This window comes from Mobula hypostoma, chromosome 20 (assembly GCF_963921235.1).
Source record: "Mobula hypostoma chromosome 20, sMobHyp1.1, whole genome shotgun sequence".
Taxonomy (NCBI): domain Eukaryota; kingdom Metazoa; phylum Chordata; class Chondrichthyes; order Myliobatiformes; family Myliobatidae; genus Mobula; species Mobula hypostoma.
This window is the reverse complement of record NC_086116.1, coordinates 13,256,832-13,274,960: the sequence shown is the minus strand read 5'-3', so window position 1 is coordinate 13,274,960 and position 18,129 is coordinate 13,256,832. Positions and strand designations below refer to the sequence as shown.

At 43.0% G+C, this 18,129-nt stretch overlaps 1 protein-coding gene across 8 annotated transcripts in view; it reads left to right on the top strand.

The window, feature by feature from the left end:
* Nucleotides 1-18,129, top strand: part of LOC134359336 (phosphatidylinositol 3-kinase C2 domain-containing subunit gamma-like) — a 285,734-nt gene that overhangs the window by 125,098 nt on the left and 142,507 nt on the right. For all 8 annotated transcript variants that reach the window (XR_010021088.1, XM_063072428.1, XM_063072427.1 and 5 more), the window contains exons 16-17: nt 1,271-1,462; nt 17,652-17,745. Coding sequence is in view for 7 of the 8 variants with exons in the window: in XM_063072428.1 (XP_062928498.1) it covers nt 1,271-1,462; nt 17,652-17,745 (286 nt within the window). In the remaining variant the exon portion in view is untranslated. The remainder of the gene's footprint in view (nt 1-1,270; nt 1,463-17,651; nt 17,746-18,129) is intronic.

The window sequence follows — 18,129 nt, the reverse complement described above, 5'->3', positions numbered from 1 at the left end:
GGAGGAATGTTCAGCAAATGAAACTAGGTGAGAAAGGGAATAGGAAAGCAGAACCAATAGGGAAGAAATTGATAACTCGAGTGATGGACAGATAGAGTGAGCCTTGGTAGGGAGGGCAGCTGAACAAAGGGAGAGAGCACCTCAGTGGACTGGAGTGGGGAGTGTGGGGCAGTGAGTTACCTGAAATTAGAAAACTCAATGTTCATACCAGTGGGGCTATAGGCTACCCAAGTGGAGTATGAGGTACTACTTGCATTTGGCCCCTCCGTGGCTGTGGGGAAGGCCAAGGACAGATAGGGTGGTGTGTGACTAGGAAGAGGAGCTGAAATGAAATGCAAATGAAGGTCAAGATGGCCATTGCAGACAGAGTGTGGGCACTCCATAAAAGAGTTACCAAGTCCATGCTTTGGTCTCACCGGTGTGGAGGAAGCCATATCACGTACTCCGAATGCAATAGATAGGGGAGGTCCGTGTGAATCTCTGCCTTACCAGGAAGGTTTGTTTAGGTCCCTGTACGGTGCTGAGAGAGGACGAGTAATGGAAAGAGTTGAACTTCCTATAATTGCAAGGGGAAGTGACAGGAGATGGGGAGGGATGGGTGAGAATGCACGAAGGGAGTCACGTAGAGAGTGGTCCTTGCAGAAAGCACAGAGTAGTTGAGAGAGGACAATGTGGCTGGTGTGGGATCCCATTAGATCTGGCATCTTTTTTACATTTCACTCTTTAAAAAGAACACTTTCTGAAAAGAATGCAAAATCAGGGATTGTTTCTTAATAATTGTCCACCCTTTTTCATGCATTATTACTTTGCTCTTAGATGAAGAATACATCCTTTCTTTGTATTGCCTTCCCAGCACTGCGTGCTATAACATTTATCTCTCAATACTGAGTCTTAGCCCAAGTCCTCTTGCTTCTTCTGCTGATTACAAAGCAATTCCCAAATCCCTTGTCAGATATTTCCAGTAAGTTATCAATGCCATGCCATAAGCAATGTTACTATGCCATATCCCAGAAAGAAAAATGTTCTAAGGTTTTTATATTAATTGAGCTTGATTTGGGGACTTTATGTGTGGAGGTAATAGGGAGAACATCTGAGAAAAAAAATTACAATACAGCAACAGCTTATATAGAAGAATGATTAACACTGAGTTATATTGTCAGAGAAAAGTTTTCACTTCTCATACCTAACTTGAAGTTTACCAGTAGTAGAAAATTAGTCCTCTTTTGGAGCTCGATATCTGATATTTTGAACCTCACCTTGTGTTTTACAGGATTGAAGAAAATGAGAAAAACTTGCTCTGGGCAAAACGTTCATTCTGTAACAGCACGAACTGCTTCCTTCCTCTCTTACTGGGCTGTGCTCTCAGCAGGGACTCGGTTTCTCTGCCTGAGATTTATGCAATCCTGAGGAGATGGAGCTTTTCAGAAAACCCTTTGGAGTCACTGGCACTTCTGCTTTCAAGGTAGGAGTTTGTTGTATCTCTCAGTGTATTGTCTTCCCTCTATGTCAGCAGTTCGCACAACTGCTCAGCTTTGTTTAAAACAAGTTGTTTCTATGATTATCTTTTTCAGTTTGATGTTTGGGGTAACATGACCTTGAGGTACTGTAATCCATTTGCTTGGACCAAACCATGCTAACTTTGTCTGGTTTGCTCCATGTGGAACTAATCATGCTCATTCAATAAACTGCAGGCCTGGATTTCCATGCAAGCACTCTGAATTATACAAGTCCAGCAAGTATAGATTCAGTTAGGGAGCTGAATCCGTCACTTGGCTCAACAACTGGTCACCATCTGAACTCCAGAGACAAGCTTGTGCTGCAGAACGATCTCCCAGAACCAGCTTTGAAGTTTGCAATCCTTTTAGGATGTGAGATCCTTATAGGATAAAGATCTGGGAGGGAAAGGAAAAAATATAAAATTGCCTTACTGAAGTTCATATAGACAAGATCCATTGCCTTGCCTTCATTAATCTTTTTAATCACATTGCAAAAAACTCTGTCAAATTAGTGAGAATGGATTTCAGCATCCCAAAGCCATATAAATATCCTTGATTACCCTGTCTTTCCAGATGTACATAAAACATACTCCTACATTTCTTCTCTGATATTTTCTTTAGTACTGACAAAAGACAAACTGGAGTGAGGTTATCTGGCTTATCCCTGCCATTCTTCTTAAGTATCAGCTCTTCTGCAGTCTTCTGTTGCCTCAGTTGTGGCTAATATACATGTAAAAATTTATGTCAAAGCCACAACTATCTCCTCCACTGGTTCCCATAATAAACAGAACAGATCTCATCCAGTCCTGGAAATCTGTAACCCCTTAGGTGTCCAATTACATCTAATATCTCTTTCTTTTTAATACTGACTTGCTCCAGATTATCCACAAACCCCACCCAAAACTCATTATCTTCCATCTCCTTCTCCTTGATGAATTTAAGATGAGAAGCCTTTATTTCAGACCTCACCCACATTCCCTAGATAAGCTCTTTGGTCATGAAGGGAACCTACTTTTTCCTGGCTCCTCTCTTACTCTTGATATATGAATGAAAGTCATGGGATTCTTGTTAATCTAACTTGATAATTATATTTCAAGACCCCTTATTGCCCTCCTTATTTTTTTCTTATGCTCTGTACTATTCTCCTTCTATTCCTCAAGAGTTTCCCTCAGACTTACAGTATGTGCCTTTACAAGCTGCACATTCTTATTCTTTTCCTGATAAAATCTTCAATATCCTTTGTCATCTGAGGTTCTGTAATCTTGCTATAGTTGCCATTTACCCTTTCCTGTACACTTGCTAACCCTTTTAAAAGCCATTGTCTTACCTACAGGCATCTGCTCCCACTCTAGATCTACCAGATCCTCCCTTATGCTGCTGGAATCACCCTTGCCCCCAATCATGAATTTATCTTAAGGACCAAGCACTTTTTTCTGTAGCTACCTTGAAGCTTATAAAATTATGGTCATTGTTCCTGAACTATTCCCTCAGCAACACTTCCACCACCTTCTGAGCTTCATTTTTTTAGTTAAGGTCAAGTATTGGTCCTGTCCAGATGGACTCTTTTCATACTATCTTAAAAATATTCTTCAATGTACTTAAACTCTGCTCTCTTTGAGCCTTTGTATTAAGGCTCAAATTAGGGAAGTTAAAATCCTTCACTATTATAACCATAATACTCTTAACTTCTGCAAATTGTTTTCAAAATTGCTCCTTTAATTTCTGCTGACTGTTGAGAGGCCTGAGGTATAAACAATGAGGAATAAACCCTTAATCAAAATGCAAAATCTAGACAGACAATGGTCTACATATCAGCAACAGATTTTAAGACACAGCCTTTCTGGTCTTTATATTCCCTCATAAAACTTTTTTTATTGACTGTTCAACAATGATATACTCTTTTAAAGGCAACTCTGAATGTTTTATGCTGAAGGCATAAGTAACCCTGATGATTCAATATAATGTCATAATTTAATTATTTGAATTTAGTTTATCAGAATTCTCAAGACAAAAACCTTGCACTGTGCTACTGCAGAAAATAAATTTTCATGCATTTCCAAACTGTTTTTTGACAGGATAATACACCTTCACCAACAGGTACAAACATCAGAGTAGGAGGAGGTTTTAATAAACAGCCTCACAGATCTAAAGTTACAGACTAAAATGGTATTTTCTTTCCACATTCCTGTGAATGAAACTTTACGAAACCAGTCACCACAGGCCAATCAATTTCAGGCAATGGTCTACAGTCAAAGCATTTTTATCCTGTACTGCTCCACTCTTGTCACTATTTTGGAAAAAAATAACTGGCTTGCAGACAGATTTGTAAACACACCAAATAAAACGGGGTCAACACTTGACGGATGCAACCTACTTCATCCCTTAAAGAGCTTCTTGCCAACTAAAGCAGCTGCTTAGATAGAATGCGGAGGGTAGAGGAACTAGTGAAGTTCAGGATGAGAGCTTGCATGAAGATTAGATCATTTGCTTTTGAAATGAAGTAAAATAATATTTTAATGAATGATAAAATGGGAGATGAAAATATTCACTGAGGGAATGAGACTTGAATGTTTTTTAAACAAAATTAATCTCTGTATAAATTGCTTTTGCTATCTATGGACTATGTTTTGTCTAGTACATTGACAGTAGCAATAGGGTAGAAAAAGCTATTTGTTAACATAGAACATAGAATAGTACAGCCCAGTACAGGCCCTTCACCCACAATGTTGTGCTGACCCTCAAACCCTTATAACCCCCACCATAAATTCCTCCATATACCTGTCTTGTAGTCTCTTCAACTTCACTAGTGTACCTGCCTCCACCACTGACGCAGGCAGTGCATTCCACGCACCAACCACTCTCTGAGTAAAAAATCTTCCTCTAATATCCCCCTTGAACTTCCCACTCCTTACCTTAAAGCCATGTCCTCTTGTATTGAGCAGTGGTGCCCTGGGGAAGAGGCGCTGGCTATCCACTCTATCTATTCCCCTTATTATCTTGTGCACCTCTGTCATGTCTCCTCTCATCCTCCTTCTCTCCAAAGAGTAAAGCCCTAGCTCCCTTAATCTCTGATCATAATACATACTTTCTAAACCAGGCAGCATCCTGGTAAATCTCCTCTGTACCCTTTCCAATGCTATATGTTATATATACTTAGCTTGTGCTATATGACTTTGTATAGAAAAGCAGAAAATTGCTGTGTACTGCAGTTTTTGAAACTGTTGATTAAGGGCAACCTGTGCAGAATTTGCACAGAAAGATGAAAACCTTTTGTGATCTCCGACATTCAGGACTGAATCAGGTGAATGAAGGACAGAATTCCAAGGGGTCACCACAAAAATAAAGGGAGTAATGCCCAGGATTTCAATGGGGAAAAAATACATCCACTGAGGGATGTCTTGGTAAAGGGAGGAACAGTAGATCAAGAAAGGGAAAACCAGACAATTATCTCATCTCATAGTCGTACAGCACTGAAACCCACCATTCTGCACCAACCATTAAGCCTCCATTTACACTAATCCAACACAAACCTGTTGTTTTCTACATATTCCTGTAAGTTCTCCCCCCAGATTCTACCACTCATCAACATATCAGGGGGCAATTTACTGTGGTGAACTCACCTACCAAACCATACGTCTTTGGGCTGTAGAACAAAACTAGAGCACTCCAGGGAAAACTATGCAGTCATGCGGAGAATGTATGAACTCAAACAGACAGCACTAGGGCTCAAGATTGAGCCTGAATCACTGGAGCTGTGAGGCAAAGTTTTATTAAGCTGCTACCCCCTGTCCACCCACAATCATAAGAATATCAGCAACAGAAGTATTTGTATTCCACCCCCCATGCCTGCTGATCAAGTCTGCTCTTTAACACAGGCAACAGTTCCCTGCACTAACCGCATTTCTTTTCCTTGTTATCGCAATGTCTATCATTCACTGTTCTGAATGTACTCAAAAGCTTCCTTAGTCTTTGTATGAAGATTTTTTTCTTCATCTTGGTCCTGAATGGCAGATGCTTTATATTGAGATTCTAACACAATATCGGACATCCCGCCTCTCCCGGAAGTTCTGGGAGTCTCCCGCATATTGATAGTGGCACTCTGATGCCCGCAAATTATATACAATATCCCGGAAATTGATTTTTTTTGAGAGCGAGCGAGCAAAAGGGAGAGAGAGAGAGAAAGAGAGAGCGAGCAAGTGACAGACATCGGGAGAGACTGACAGAGAGAGCATCCTGATTGGTCTCTCATTGTGCTAAGTAGACCTATCAGTTTTCTCTGTGGGCGGGCTTTACAGTCGACCTCTCTCTATCTTTCATTGTCCATCAGTTCAGTTTAGTGTCCTGCAGCACCATGGCACAGTGTTCCAAAAAAAGAAAATATAAACAGTACTTCACCCCAGACTACACTAAAGTGTACCCCTGCCTAATAGGGATAAAAAATAATGACACTGTTTGCAACAGTGACTTTTCTATTGCCCATGGTGGGTTAAATGACTATAAAAGACATGTTGAGGTGAGCTTAACAGGTGTCATTGAGAGACCAAATCTTGAAAAGTCTGTCAGTGGTCAATACAGAGAGCCAAGATGAGGTGAATCCAGAGCAGATGTTGACTTTGGCAGAGAGATTTCCAAGTGTGATCAAGGCAGATGCGAGAGAACAGCTCCACTTGGAAGTCTTGGATTATGTCTCAACAAATCTTGAAGGACTGGTGCCAAACTACAAAAGTTTGCCAGTTAATGAGTTCTGGGGGAAGCTATCCAAAGTAAAATCTGTGAGCACAGGGCAGTTGAGGTTCAAAGAGCTCTGCCAGTTGATGAAGCTGCTTTTGGTGCTGCCAAATTCTAATTGTGATGTAGAATGGGCATTCAGCATGGTGCGTCACATTAAAACAGAATTCAGAAGTCCGCTGTCTCACAAAGCACTTGTGAATCTGGTATCTTGCAAAATTAACAAACTCATTGACACAGACTGCTATGAGTTTGAGTCTTACAGCAAAATGCTCAAATCTGCCAAGCAAGCCACATCACAGTACAAGAAAAGTTTGCAAAAGAAATAGAAAAGCTATTTGCATTAGCAACTAGCTATTAGCATTGAGACTGCCAACAAAATACTCAACAAGGAATATATATATATGTGCGTGTGTGTGTGTGTGTGTGTGTGTGTGTGTGTGTGTGTGTGTTTGTGTGTTTGTGTGTGTGTGTGTGTGTGTGTGTGTGTGTGTGTGTGTAAATAGTTTCAATATGTGATCAAATAAATTGTTGTGCTCTTTCATAATCAAATGTTCTGTATACATACACTCTTGGAGGTCGACCAGGGTGGGGGGAATATGGGGTTGCAAAGGGCAAGGATGGTGGTGCTACCTCCCTGAAATGAGTTTTTGCAAGGTGGGATGTCTGCAATATATTCTGCAGATGCTGGGAATACAGAGTAACAAACACAAAATGCAGGAGGAACACAACAGGTCGGGCAGCATCTATGGAGGGGAATAAGTAGTCAATGTTTCGGAATGAGACCCTTCATCAGCACTGAAAAGGAAGGAGGAACAGCCGGAATAAGCAGGAGGGAGAAGGGAAGGAGTAGAAGCTGGCAGGTGAGAGGAAGGTGTGCGGGTGGCTGGGGGGAAATGTTGTGAAAAGCTGGGAGGTGAAAGGTGGAAGGGTAAAAGGGTGAAGAAGAAGGATTCTGATAGGAGATGAGAGTGGGAAGGAGGAGGAGTACCAGTGGAAGGTGATAGGTGGGTGAGAAGAGAAGGGTAGGTGGGCAGCCAGAATTCAGAATAGGAAGAGAAAAGGAGGAGGGGCGAAGAAATTACCAGGTTGGAGAGATTGATGTTCATGCCATCAGGATGAAGGCTACCCAAATGGAATATGAAATGTTGCCCCCCCAAACTGAGAGTGGCATATTTCAATGAGACTGGTGCTCTTTCTTCTAAACCCTAGAGAGTAGAGGCCCAGCCTGCTTTATCCTTCCTCAGATGACACACCCACCAACCCATGAACCAATCAAATCAGGCAGAAAATGAATCAAATTGGAAGCTCTTGGCATGAAAACATGTTTGTGCAAGGTGAGCTTCCTTCAAAGTCAAATAGCTAAAATCTTCAATTGCTCCACACAATTTCAGGGACAATTATCCATCTATGCTATGCTACCTACATTCCTCTAATTACCCATGAGAGTCAAATTACTTTACACAAACTCCCCATTAAGTAGTATTTGAAGTGCTCTTATATATCTGACTCATTTATACTACAAGGGAAACAATCAACATCGGGTGGCAGTCAGATCCTCAGTGTAGTCGTCAGTGTAGGCGGTTATAATTCATTCACTGACCTACCAATGATTGGATAGCTATCAGTTTACAAATGTTGCTTTAATCAGCCTCTCTAATCTCAGAATCATATAACTTTAGTGAATCATGTGCAATTGGCCACTGTTAATGCCCATCAGAAATGTTTATAATCATAGAACAACCAGCTCATTACTTCCACTGAAGGCAACATTATTTCAGTTTGAGACAACTTGCGCTTTCTTTTATACACAAATTAAAAGAATTACAATTAATGTTAGTCGCAGTGATATGTTTCTCGACACTTATTGCTTGGTATATTGTTTGGTCTATATATTTTTGACCCACAATTTCTTCTTTTAACATATCCTTCTGGTATTCCCCATTCTGAGTGTAAATTTCTGGGTGTACCACAACATGATCCTGACAGTGACAGAGGCAGCTGGAGTGATGTGCAGGATGTGCAAAGTCTATTTCACTTCATTTTATTTCATTTGTCCCAATGTTAGCTGGATAGAAATGGGATTACATTGGATTAGTGTAAATATGTCATTGATAAGTGTTGCGGGCTTGATAGGATGAAGGGACTGCTTCTGTAGTGTATGACACAACATTGACTAATCCTGATAGACCTGCGTCAGTGTCGAGGTATCATTGATGACTATAGCAGCAAGCACTCTGCTTTGCAATCCTGAGAGGGACAAGCAATCTTTATTAACCTGTCTCTCACAGAGCACTGGGCATTGAGAGACACCCTTACTGCTGTCTGGAACTGGCCCTGCTTGGATTACTTCCTGGGTTGTTAATCCACAGACATATGCACATCGTAACAGCTGAATCTTTCATAAAATAAACTCTAATCATGATCTCATTTATCACTACCATTGATTTGGCTCCATAAATAATAACTGACTGAAGAACTCTAGGTATATCAGTCATTATTGTACCATATCACACCACCATCTAGCAGGGGTTCCCAACCTTTCTTATGCCATGGACCCCTATCATTAACTGAGGGGTCCAAAGACCCCAGGTTGGGTAACCCTGATAAAGGGAGACAAGTGAACTGTTCAGTGTGGCTGCATTATATGTGTTAAATGCTACACCAGGGTTAGTAGCCTTAGGGTAGACATGAGCAGCTTGCTCTAAAAGCTGATCATTTGCTTAATTCATCTTTCACTATCTCTGTACCCCCATACGGAGCGTCCATTCCCACACCAGCAGGCACAGGAAGAGCTTCTTCCCTGAGGCTGTGACCTTGCTGAACCTCACATCACAGCGTTAAGTAGTATTGCACCCATATTGTACTGCCTCAGCACTTTTATATTTGTGTGCTGTAACACTTACTTTTTATTCGCAGTTATTTTGTAAATAACACTATTCTTTGCATTTCTAGTCAGATGCTAACTGCATTTCATTGGCTTTGTATCTGTACTCGGCACAATGACAATAAAGTTGAATCTAATCTAATCTAATTTAATACTGGCCTTTTACAACCACTCTATATTTGCTACAGGATATGCTTTTCTTTTTTTTGCATGTGCCTGCGTGCGTGCGAGTTTGTGCGTGTGTCTGCGTGTCCATGCGTGTGTCCGTGATGATGTCTTTTTCATGGCTTTTACAAGGCGCGGAGCGGGAGAGACTGTGTGGAGTGCCACTCTTCACACAGACATTTTCGCAGTATTTCCCCTTTATTTTTACGAGGTCGAGTTGCAGTCTTGACACTCAACCTGTCACGGATGGAAAGCGTATTCGGGAGCAGACCCGACTAGTTTCGAACCCGGGAACTTCCTCTCCTGGGTCCGGCGCTGATGTCGTTGCGCCACCAGCCGGCCCCAGGATATGCTTTTCAAGAGTTTTACCACCACTGCATTTATATTTCAGTGAGTTTATCTTTATGCATGTATATCAGAGACTGATTCTTTCTCTTTTGAGGGACAGGAAGTGATAAGCACACAGATCAACTGGATGTTATGTTTTCTTAATATGAAGCATCACGATCTTGTGTATAGCCATTATACACTCAGTGGCTACATATTGAGTACACCAGTACACCTACTCGTGAATGCCAATATCTAATCATGAAGGTATGGTCAAGAGGCTCAATTGTTGTTCAAACCAAACATCAGCATGGGGAAGAAATGTGATTTTTGGGACTTTGACCACAGAATGATTGCTCAGGGTAGACAGCATGGTGTGAGTATCTCAGATACTGCCGATCTCCTGCGATTTCATGCACAACAGTCTCTAGAGTTCACAGAGAATGGTGTGAAAAACGGATCATCCCATCAGCAACAGTCTGACAGTGAATACACCTTGATAATGAGAGTCAGAGGAGCGGCCAGACTTGCTCAAGCTTACAAGAAGGAGACAGTAACACACATAACCTAATATAGTGGCCACTGAGTGTACATCTTGAAGGCAGAATGTGATTGGTAGGAAGGAATGAAGGATGAAGGGCTGACAATGGTATGTACAAAATAGACGGCACCCCATTGAGAGTAGAAGGTGGAGTGGGAGTTGTCAGGCCTGCACCTCCCAGCTAACAGGTGTCACCTGCCGCTTGTTTCCAACACATCACCTGCAGCCTATTTAAACCCAGCACTCATCCGCAGTCCCTGTTCACTCCTATGAACCAGCCAGCCTCAACCAGTTGTTCCTCGCCTTCAGTTACTTTGTTACCTGTGAGTGTAATGTCTGTTCCCTCTTATTCTGAGACTTCCTGGGGCTTATTATTTTGCAGTTCATTAGGGAAGTTATCGCTCACCACTAAATCATCTCCGTTGCTCCGCTTTTTGGGTCAAGCCTCCTCTGCATTACCTGACAGGTTAAGTGAACCCACAATTGACCTAGCAGAGTATGTTTGCATAAAGGAAGTCATCCGTCAACATGAGCACGTGATCCAGAAGCAGCAGGAAATCATTGACCATCTGCTCGCCACTCTCAGCCAACTCTCCATCTCAATATAGGAACCCTATGCAAATACATTTTCCTCCCTTTAAGCCCCGAATCCCAGTGCGTGAGTTTACCGATGAGATGCACCAAGTTTTTGACCATCCGGGAAATGGAAGGGGGACAGTGGATCAGTTAGTTCGCCGATGTCAAGGCTCATGCTCTGCGCTTGAATGCGCCTTGGAATTCAGGGACTTCATGGCGGAATATGGCTGGAATGCAGAAGCATTGTTGTGCATTCCTATCGCGGCCTCTCAGAGCATTCGAAAGATGAGCTGTCTAGTTGGGAGATGCCCACCGATCTTGATAGTCTCATCACTCTGGCCCCCTCAAGTTGACAAATATCTTTTGGAATGACCCTCTTGAGCAGCATCCAGAACCCCAGTTGCATTCCCAGAATCAGGTCCAGCTGCAGGGCCATCAATGCGTCCAGAACCCAGGCTGTTAGGAAGAGCTCCCTTAACCCCCTAAGAGCATGAGTGTCAGTGGAAAAACAATTTGTGTGCTTACTGCACAGCCGCCAATCACCCACACATCAAATGCGCACTGTGTCCGCGAAACGGCACCACCAGGTAGAGACAAGGAGTCTTCTATTTTGTAAGCTCCACACTGGCCCTTTGTTCCAGCGCCATAGCCCAACTCTCTCTCTCTCCACCTCCACACACCAACCGCTTTACGCACACAGGAGGCGCTGGTGGATTCCAGCGCAGCAGGTTAACTTTCTGGACCAGACTATGTGTGCAGCTTGAACTCCCTGCTGAGCCTATCTCTCACCACTTCTGCATCACGGCCATTGATGGAGGTCCCTTGTGGTCTGGGATGGTCAGAACATGCACACAGTCTTTGCACATGAGCACTGGTGAACTCTGAGAGTCGATTTAATAAGCTGATGGGAAAAACCAATCCCTTCCTGATCTGGACTGACTACCAGAGCCTCATATCCATCCAACAAACCCATCAACTCACCGCCTGTCAGGCTCGCAGGGCCCTCTGAGCAATTCAAATTCATCATCTCCTGCTGAGCCAGCTCCAAGAACACTAAAGTGGATGTCCCGTCATGACAGTTCGACCCAGCTGAAACAGAGATCAACTCTTACCCATCATCCCGTCCTCCCAGATCCTTGCCACAATCATCTGGGACTTCGAGAATCAGCTCCCCCAGGTCCTGCAGGACGAGTATGCTGTGACTGACACATCTGACAACTGCATGCATATGCCAGAAGCCATGCATTCTGAGGTGTTCCAGTAGACCACCCCTCTCCACCCATCCAGACACATGGGGAACCCTTGATCTTCTGCAATGCCAATTCTGTTGTCCAACATGATAGCAGATGTATATTAGTGTGCCATGGCCTGCCTTCAATGTGCCCAGTGCAATTCCTCCAGATGGTGCCATGCTGGCTGCCAACTATGCCTACTGCCACCAGGCCAACCACCAACTGAGCCCAGCAAAACTACTTGGGGGTTGTGTCTTCCTGTCCAACAGAGACCTGCGGCCATGCACGACCCTCACAAGCTACTGCCTCAGTTCATCGGTCCCTTCAAGATTACCCATCGCATCAATCCGGTCACTTACCATCTTCAGCTGCCACTGCCAATCCGGGTCACACCCATCTTCCGTGTGCCCTGTCTTAAGCCTGTTTTCCATGGGCCACTCAACCCAATGGAGCCCGCACCTCCAGAGCCTCGGATGGCGAAAGGTGGTCCACTGTACATGGTTCACCGGTTGATGGACTCACGTCATCGTGGATGGCGCGTGGAGCACTTGGTCCACTGGGAAGGGTACAGCCCAGAGGTGAGATCTTGGGTGCCATCCAGTTTCATCTTGGATCCAGTGCCCATCAAAGCTCCTTCAGCCCCATCTGGATCATCCTGGGCTGTCAGGTGCCAGCCATTGTGAAGGGGGAGGTGTGAGGTTCCTGTCAAGCCTACACAGATAGGCACCTTCCAGTCTCGACCCAGGTAATAGGCGTCACCGCAGCTCATTTCCAAGTCATCATCTGTAGCCTATTTATACCCTGCTCTTATCCACAGTCCCTTTTCACCCATCGAACCAGCCAGCCTCAACCAGTTGCTCCTAGCCTTCAGTTACCTTGTTGCCTCTGAGTTTAGCATTTGTTCTCTCTCATTTTGTGGCCCCTCATGGCTTATTATTTTGCAGTTGATTATCAAAGTTACTGCTCACCACTAAATTGTCTCCACGACTCTGCTTTTGGACCAAGCCTTCTCTGCAGTTCCTGACATGAGTATGAAGTGATAGAAGTGTCAAATACAGAAAACAACTGTTTCCTCATAAACAAGACAGCATGAAGTTAAAATTACAACAAAGCCATTGGAAAGTGATATCACAAAGCGCTTCTTTACATACAGGTTGGTACAGGGCTGAGAGTGCCTGCCACACAGAAGTCTATCAATACTCGATTAAGCTGAAGTTGTTAACACTGAGAGTAGCAGGTATTTGTTCTTATAGAGTCATATTAGCCATGCTGTCTAAAGAGTTTTCCTAAGCTTGTCCCGTTTGCCTATGTTTGGTCTATATTCCTTTAAAACTTCTCTGTCCAAATGTATTTAACTATTGTAATTGTACCTACCTCCAGCACTTCCTCTGGCAGCTTGTTTCAAATATTCAACATCCTCTGTATGAAAACTGAGCTTCTCAGGTTTTCTTTAAACCTTTCCCCTCTCACCTTAAACCTATGCCTTCTGGTTCTACACTTCCACACGCTGGGGAAAAGACTGTGACCATCCATGTTAGCTGTGCCATGTTCTGTAAAATTATGAGGTTATGGCATTATGGAAGGTAAATTGAACTATAGAACAACCCTGACCTTACTTAATGGCAGAAACGCCTGAGAGGGCTGAAAGGCCTCCCATCCCAAAGTTCCTTGTCTGTACAGACCTGTAACACTAGAGACTGACTATCATTGTCCTCATTAATTCTACAGGTCAGTTAAGACAGACATGCTCTGGAGTACCTCCATATAGTAGAGAGAGGCCAATACTCAGAAATGGACAAGATGCAGAGGGTTGTAAACTCAACCAGCTCCATCATGGAAATTGACCTAATCAGAATCAAGAACATCTTCAAAAGATAGTGCCTCAGAAAGGCAGAATCCATTATTAAAGACCCACGCCACCCAGAACATGCCTCTTTCTCATTGCGAATATCAGGGAGAAGGTACAGAAGCCTGCAGACAGATACTCAAAATTTTAGGAACAACTTCTTCCCCTCCACCATCAGAAGTCTGAATGGTCCATGAAGGCTGAAGCACCCAGTGACCCAGTAATCTCTGTCTCAGAGGCCAATAGGCCAATGTCAGGCTGCCTTGCAAGAGGGTGAACTTTCGCAAGGCGGCAGTCTCCTTGGATGGAGTACCCAGTAAGACTCTTAAAACTTATGCCAACCAACTGGCAGGGGAGTTTGAAGACATTTTCAATCTCTCATTGCTACAGTCGGAAGTTCCCACCTACTTCAAAAGAGCAACAATTATACCAGTGCCCAAGAAGAGCAGTGTGAGCTGCCCTTGACTATCGTCCAGTTGCACTCACATTTATGCTGATAAAGTGCTTTGAGAGGTTGGTCATGGCCAGAATCAACTCCCGCCTTAGCAGGGACGTGGACCCATTGCAATTTGCCTATTGCCACAGTAGGTCTCCAGCGGACATTATCTGATTGGCTCTCCACATGGCCTTGGGTCATCGGCACAATGCAAGTTCCTATGTCAGGACCACAAACAAGAGAAAATCTGCAGATACTGGAAATCCAAACAACACACACAAAATGCTAGAGGAACTCGGCAGGCCAGGCAGCATCAATGGAAAAGAGTACAGTCGACGCTTCCGGACGAGACCCTTCATCAGAGCTTGAAGGGTCTCTGCCCAGAAAGTCGATTGTACTCTTTTCCATAGATCCTGCCTAGTCTGCTGAGTTCCTCCAGCATTTTGTGTGTGTTACCTATGCCAGGATGCAGTTTATTGACTACAGCTCAGCAGTTTACACCATCATTCCTACAGCCCTGATAGGATAGCTACAGAACCTGGGCCTATGGGCCTCTGCAGCTCCCTCTACAACTGGATTTTCAATTTCCTAACCTGAAGACCATAATCTGTATGGATTGCAAATAACATCTCCACCTTGGTGACAATCTACACTGGCGCACCTCAGGGATGAGTGTTTAGCCCACTGCTCTACTCTCTTTACACCCATGACTCGGTAGCTAGACACATCTCAAATGCCATCTATAAATTTGCTGATGAACAACCATTGTTGGCAAAATTTCAGATGGTGATGAAAGGGTGTCCAGGAGCGAGATACGCCAGCTAGTTGAGTGGTGTCTCAGCAACAACCTTGTACTCAATGTGAGTAAGACCAAAGGGCTGATTGTGCACTTCAGAAGGGGTAAGGCAAGGAAACACACACCAGTTCTTATGCAGGAATCAGAAGTGGAAAGAGTGAACCATTTCAAGTTCCTGGGTGTTAATATCTCCAAACATGGTCCCAACATATTGATGTAGTTATAAAGAAGGCAAGACAGAAGCTATATTTCATTAGGATTTTGAGGAGATTTGGTATGTCACCTAAAACACCCACAAATTTCTACGGATGTACCATGGAAAGCATTGTAACTGGCTGCATCACTGTCTGGTATAGGGGTGGGGGTGGGTGCCAACTACACAGGGTCAAAGTAAGCTGCAGAGAGTTGTAAAATTAGCCAGCCCCATCATGGGCACTAGCCTCCATAGTATCCAAGTCAGCCCCATCATGGGCACTAGTCTCCATAGTATCCAAGACATCTTCAAGTAGCAGTGCCTCAAATCATTAAGGACCCCACCCTCCCCCCCCCCACCACCCAGGGCATGCCGTCTTCTCATTGTCACCATCAGGAAAGAGATACAGAAGCCTGAAGGCACACTCAACGATTCAGGAACAGCTTCTTTCCCTCTGCCATCCGATTTCTGAATGCATATTGAACCCATGAACACTACCTCACTACATTTTTATTTCTGTTTTTGCACTACTTATTTAATTTAACTATTTAATATCCATATATCTACTTACTGTAATTCCGATTACAGGGGTATTTTCTACATCTATCATGTATTGCATTGTACTGCTGCCACAAAGTTAACACATTTCACGACATATGCCAGTGACATTGATTCTGATATATACAATATCTCATTGTACATTATAGAACGTACTGTATTGCAATGTACTTTTACCGCAGAACAGCATATTTCACAACATATGTCAGTGATGATAAACCTGGTTCTGATTCAATGATACTTCCCATAATTGTTCCTTCTGGGTTAATAATCACATTACCTTCACGATATGTGCAAGAATATTTGCATTATTATCCCATTTCTACTTCCTTGTTACTTCGTATGAATGCAGAATTTTATTTTACAATTGCAGATTTTTAACAACTGCAATTGAGTATCACCTCCACGCTAATTAGTGCTACTCATGCTTACTTTGGGGTTTCATTTCTCAGCTTGAGTCTGTTTTACTGTTCCCATGGACTCCATAAATTACACTGCAGATTATATCCAACTTCACAATGCCTGAAGCAAGTTTAAGGGTCAAAATGGATCTATCAGTTTCATTATTGTTTTCCATCAAGATCTCAGATAGTAGAATAGATTTCATGAAGTTGTCACCAAGCCAGTACACAGTGCAAGTACTAGCCATGCTCATACAGTCTTTCCTTTTAGTTACAATTTTCCAGTCCTGGGCCACTTATTTGTAAATGCAGTCAGCACCCTCTCCTGTGCACTCAAATCTTTTCTGTAGTTAATGCCCAACACTGTACACAGCTCTTAAGCTGTGACCTGCCTACTTACAATAAAAAACTTGCTGTTCTTACTCTCAACAGCTCAGCTGATAAAGGAAGCTTCCCTCGGAATATACCTTTTTAAACACCTTGCCAAATACATTTCTCCGGATTCAATTTCATTTTCCCTTTTTTTTGTATAGCTTTTTATTGTATCGCTGAACAGATCTTTGACACCTGCTTGCAGTCTATGGCTCCTGCACTCATTGTCAACCACAAGGCCAATTCACGTACAATTTGCAGCCTTCTTTATCATGGCATCTGGAGTCAGGTCAAAAGTATTACTATGTGTTACACAAAGTAAGAAACTCATTTCTGAGCTTTGTAGAACCACACTGGTATCAGCCTTTCATTCACATGAAAATAACTACCCTTTACTTCCTGCCATTGAACCAGTTTTGGAAACAAATGTTCCCTCTTCCTCAGATCCCGTGTGTTTTTCTTTCTTTGTCCACCCTATTTGCTAGCCTATTGATCCCAGATCTGAAAGGGAGCAAACAATGCCTGTCGCAATGTCCCATGAGTCTACCTGATGGATTAGTTTAGAAGCTTAAAACAATCTTTGCTAGATGTGTATTATCATTGTTCATTCCAGCTAGTGAAATAATTTTACATGAAATCGTATGAACAAAATGCTCCATACTGGCTAGTTTGGTAGCAAGCCATTGTAAAACTTAAGCAGATAGACATACAGTACCTGTTCACAAACAAGAGAATATCTGCAGATGCTGGAAATCCAAGCAACACACACGAAATGCTGGAGGAACTCAGCAGGCCAGGCAGCATCTATGTAAAAGAGTACAGTTGACGTTTCAGGCCAATATCTGAAACAATTCAGGACTGAAGCACTTGTGTGTATTGCATGCAGTCCCTCTTTAAAGGAACAGAAATTTAATACAAATTCCAAACTACCTGAAATGAATGGTTTATATTAATCTTGAGAGGACATAGTTTGCTTTTTTTTAAATCCATTCTCTGGTAAAATTAGGTTTGATTGTAACATAGTACTCTTGTGTACAAAGGGAATGAAATGGGGTTGCTCGTCATCTCACGATGTACCTTTTGTTTTCCACTCTAAGGTTTTCAGATCAAGAACTTCGTCAGGCAGCAGTCCAGCAGATTGGAACCATTCTCAATGATGAATTGTTAGATTATCTGCCACAGTTGGTTCAGGTAAATAGCCTTGATAAAGTACAGCTTTATATACAGCCCTCATTGCTTACAGCCTCCAGGGATCTGCAAAGTGAAACCTGTCTAATGAAAACCTTTTTAGCCAATCTGCCAGTTTAATAGAACTACAGTGGGAGATTTGTAACATGTGAAGACTTAACTCAGAAAGATGCCCTGGAATAGAAGCTTTAAAGTATGACAATTCTAAAGCTTAATTGATTGGTGAAGTTGCATATTAATTCAGACATCCCACCTCTCCCGGAAGTTCTGGGAGTCTCCCACATCTGAATAGTGGCTCCCTGATGCCCGCAAATTATATACAATATCACGGAAATCAATTTTTTTGAGAGCGAGCGAGAGAAAGCAAGAGAGAGCGCGAAAGCGACC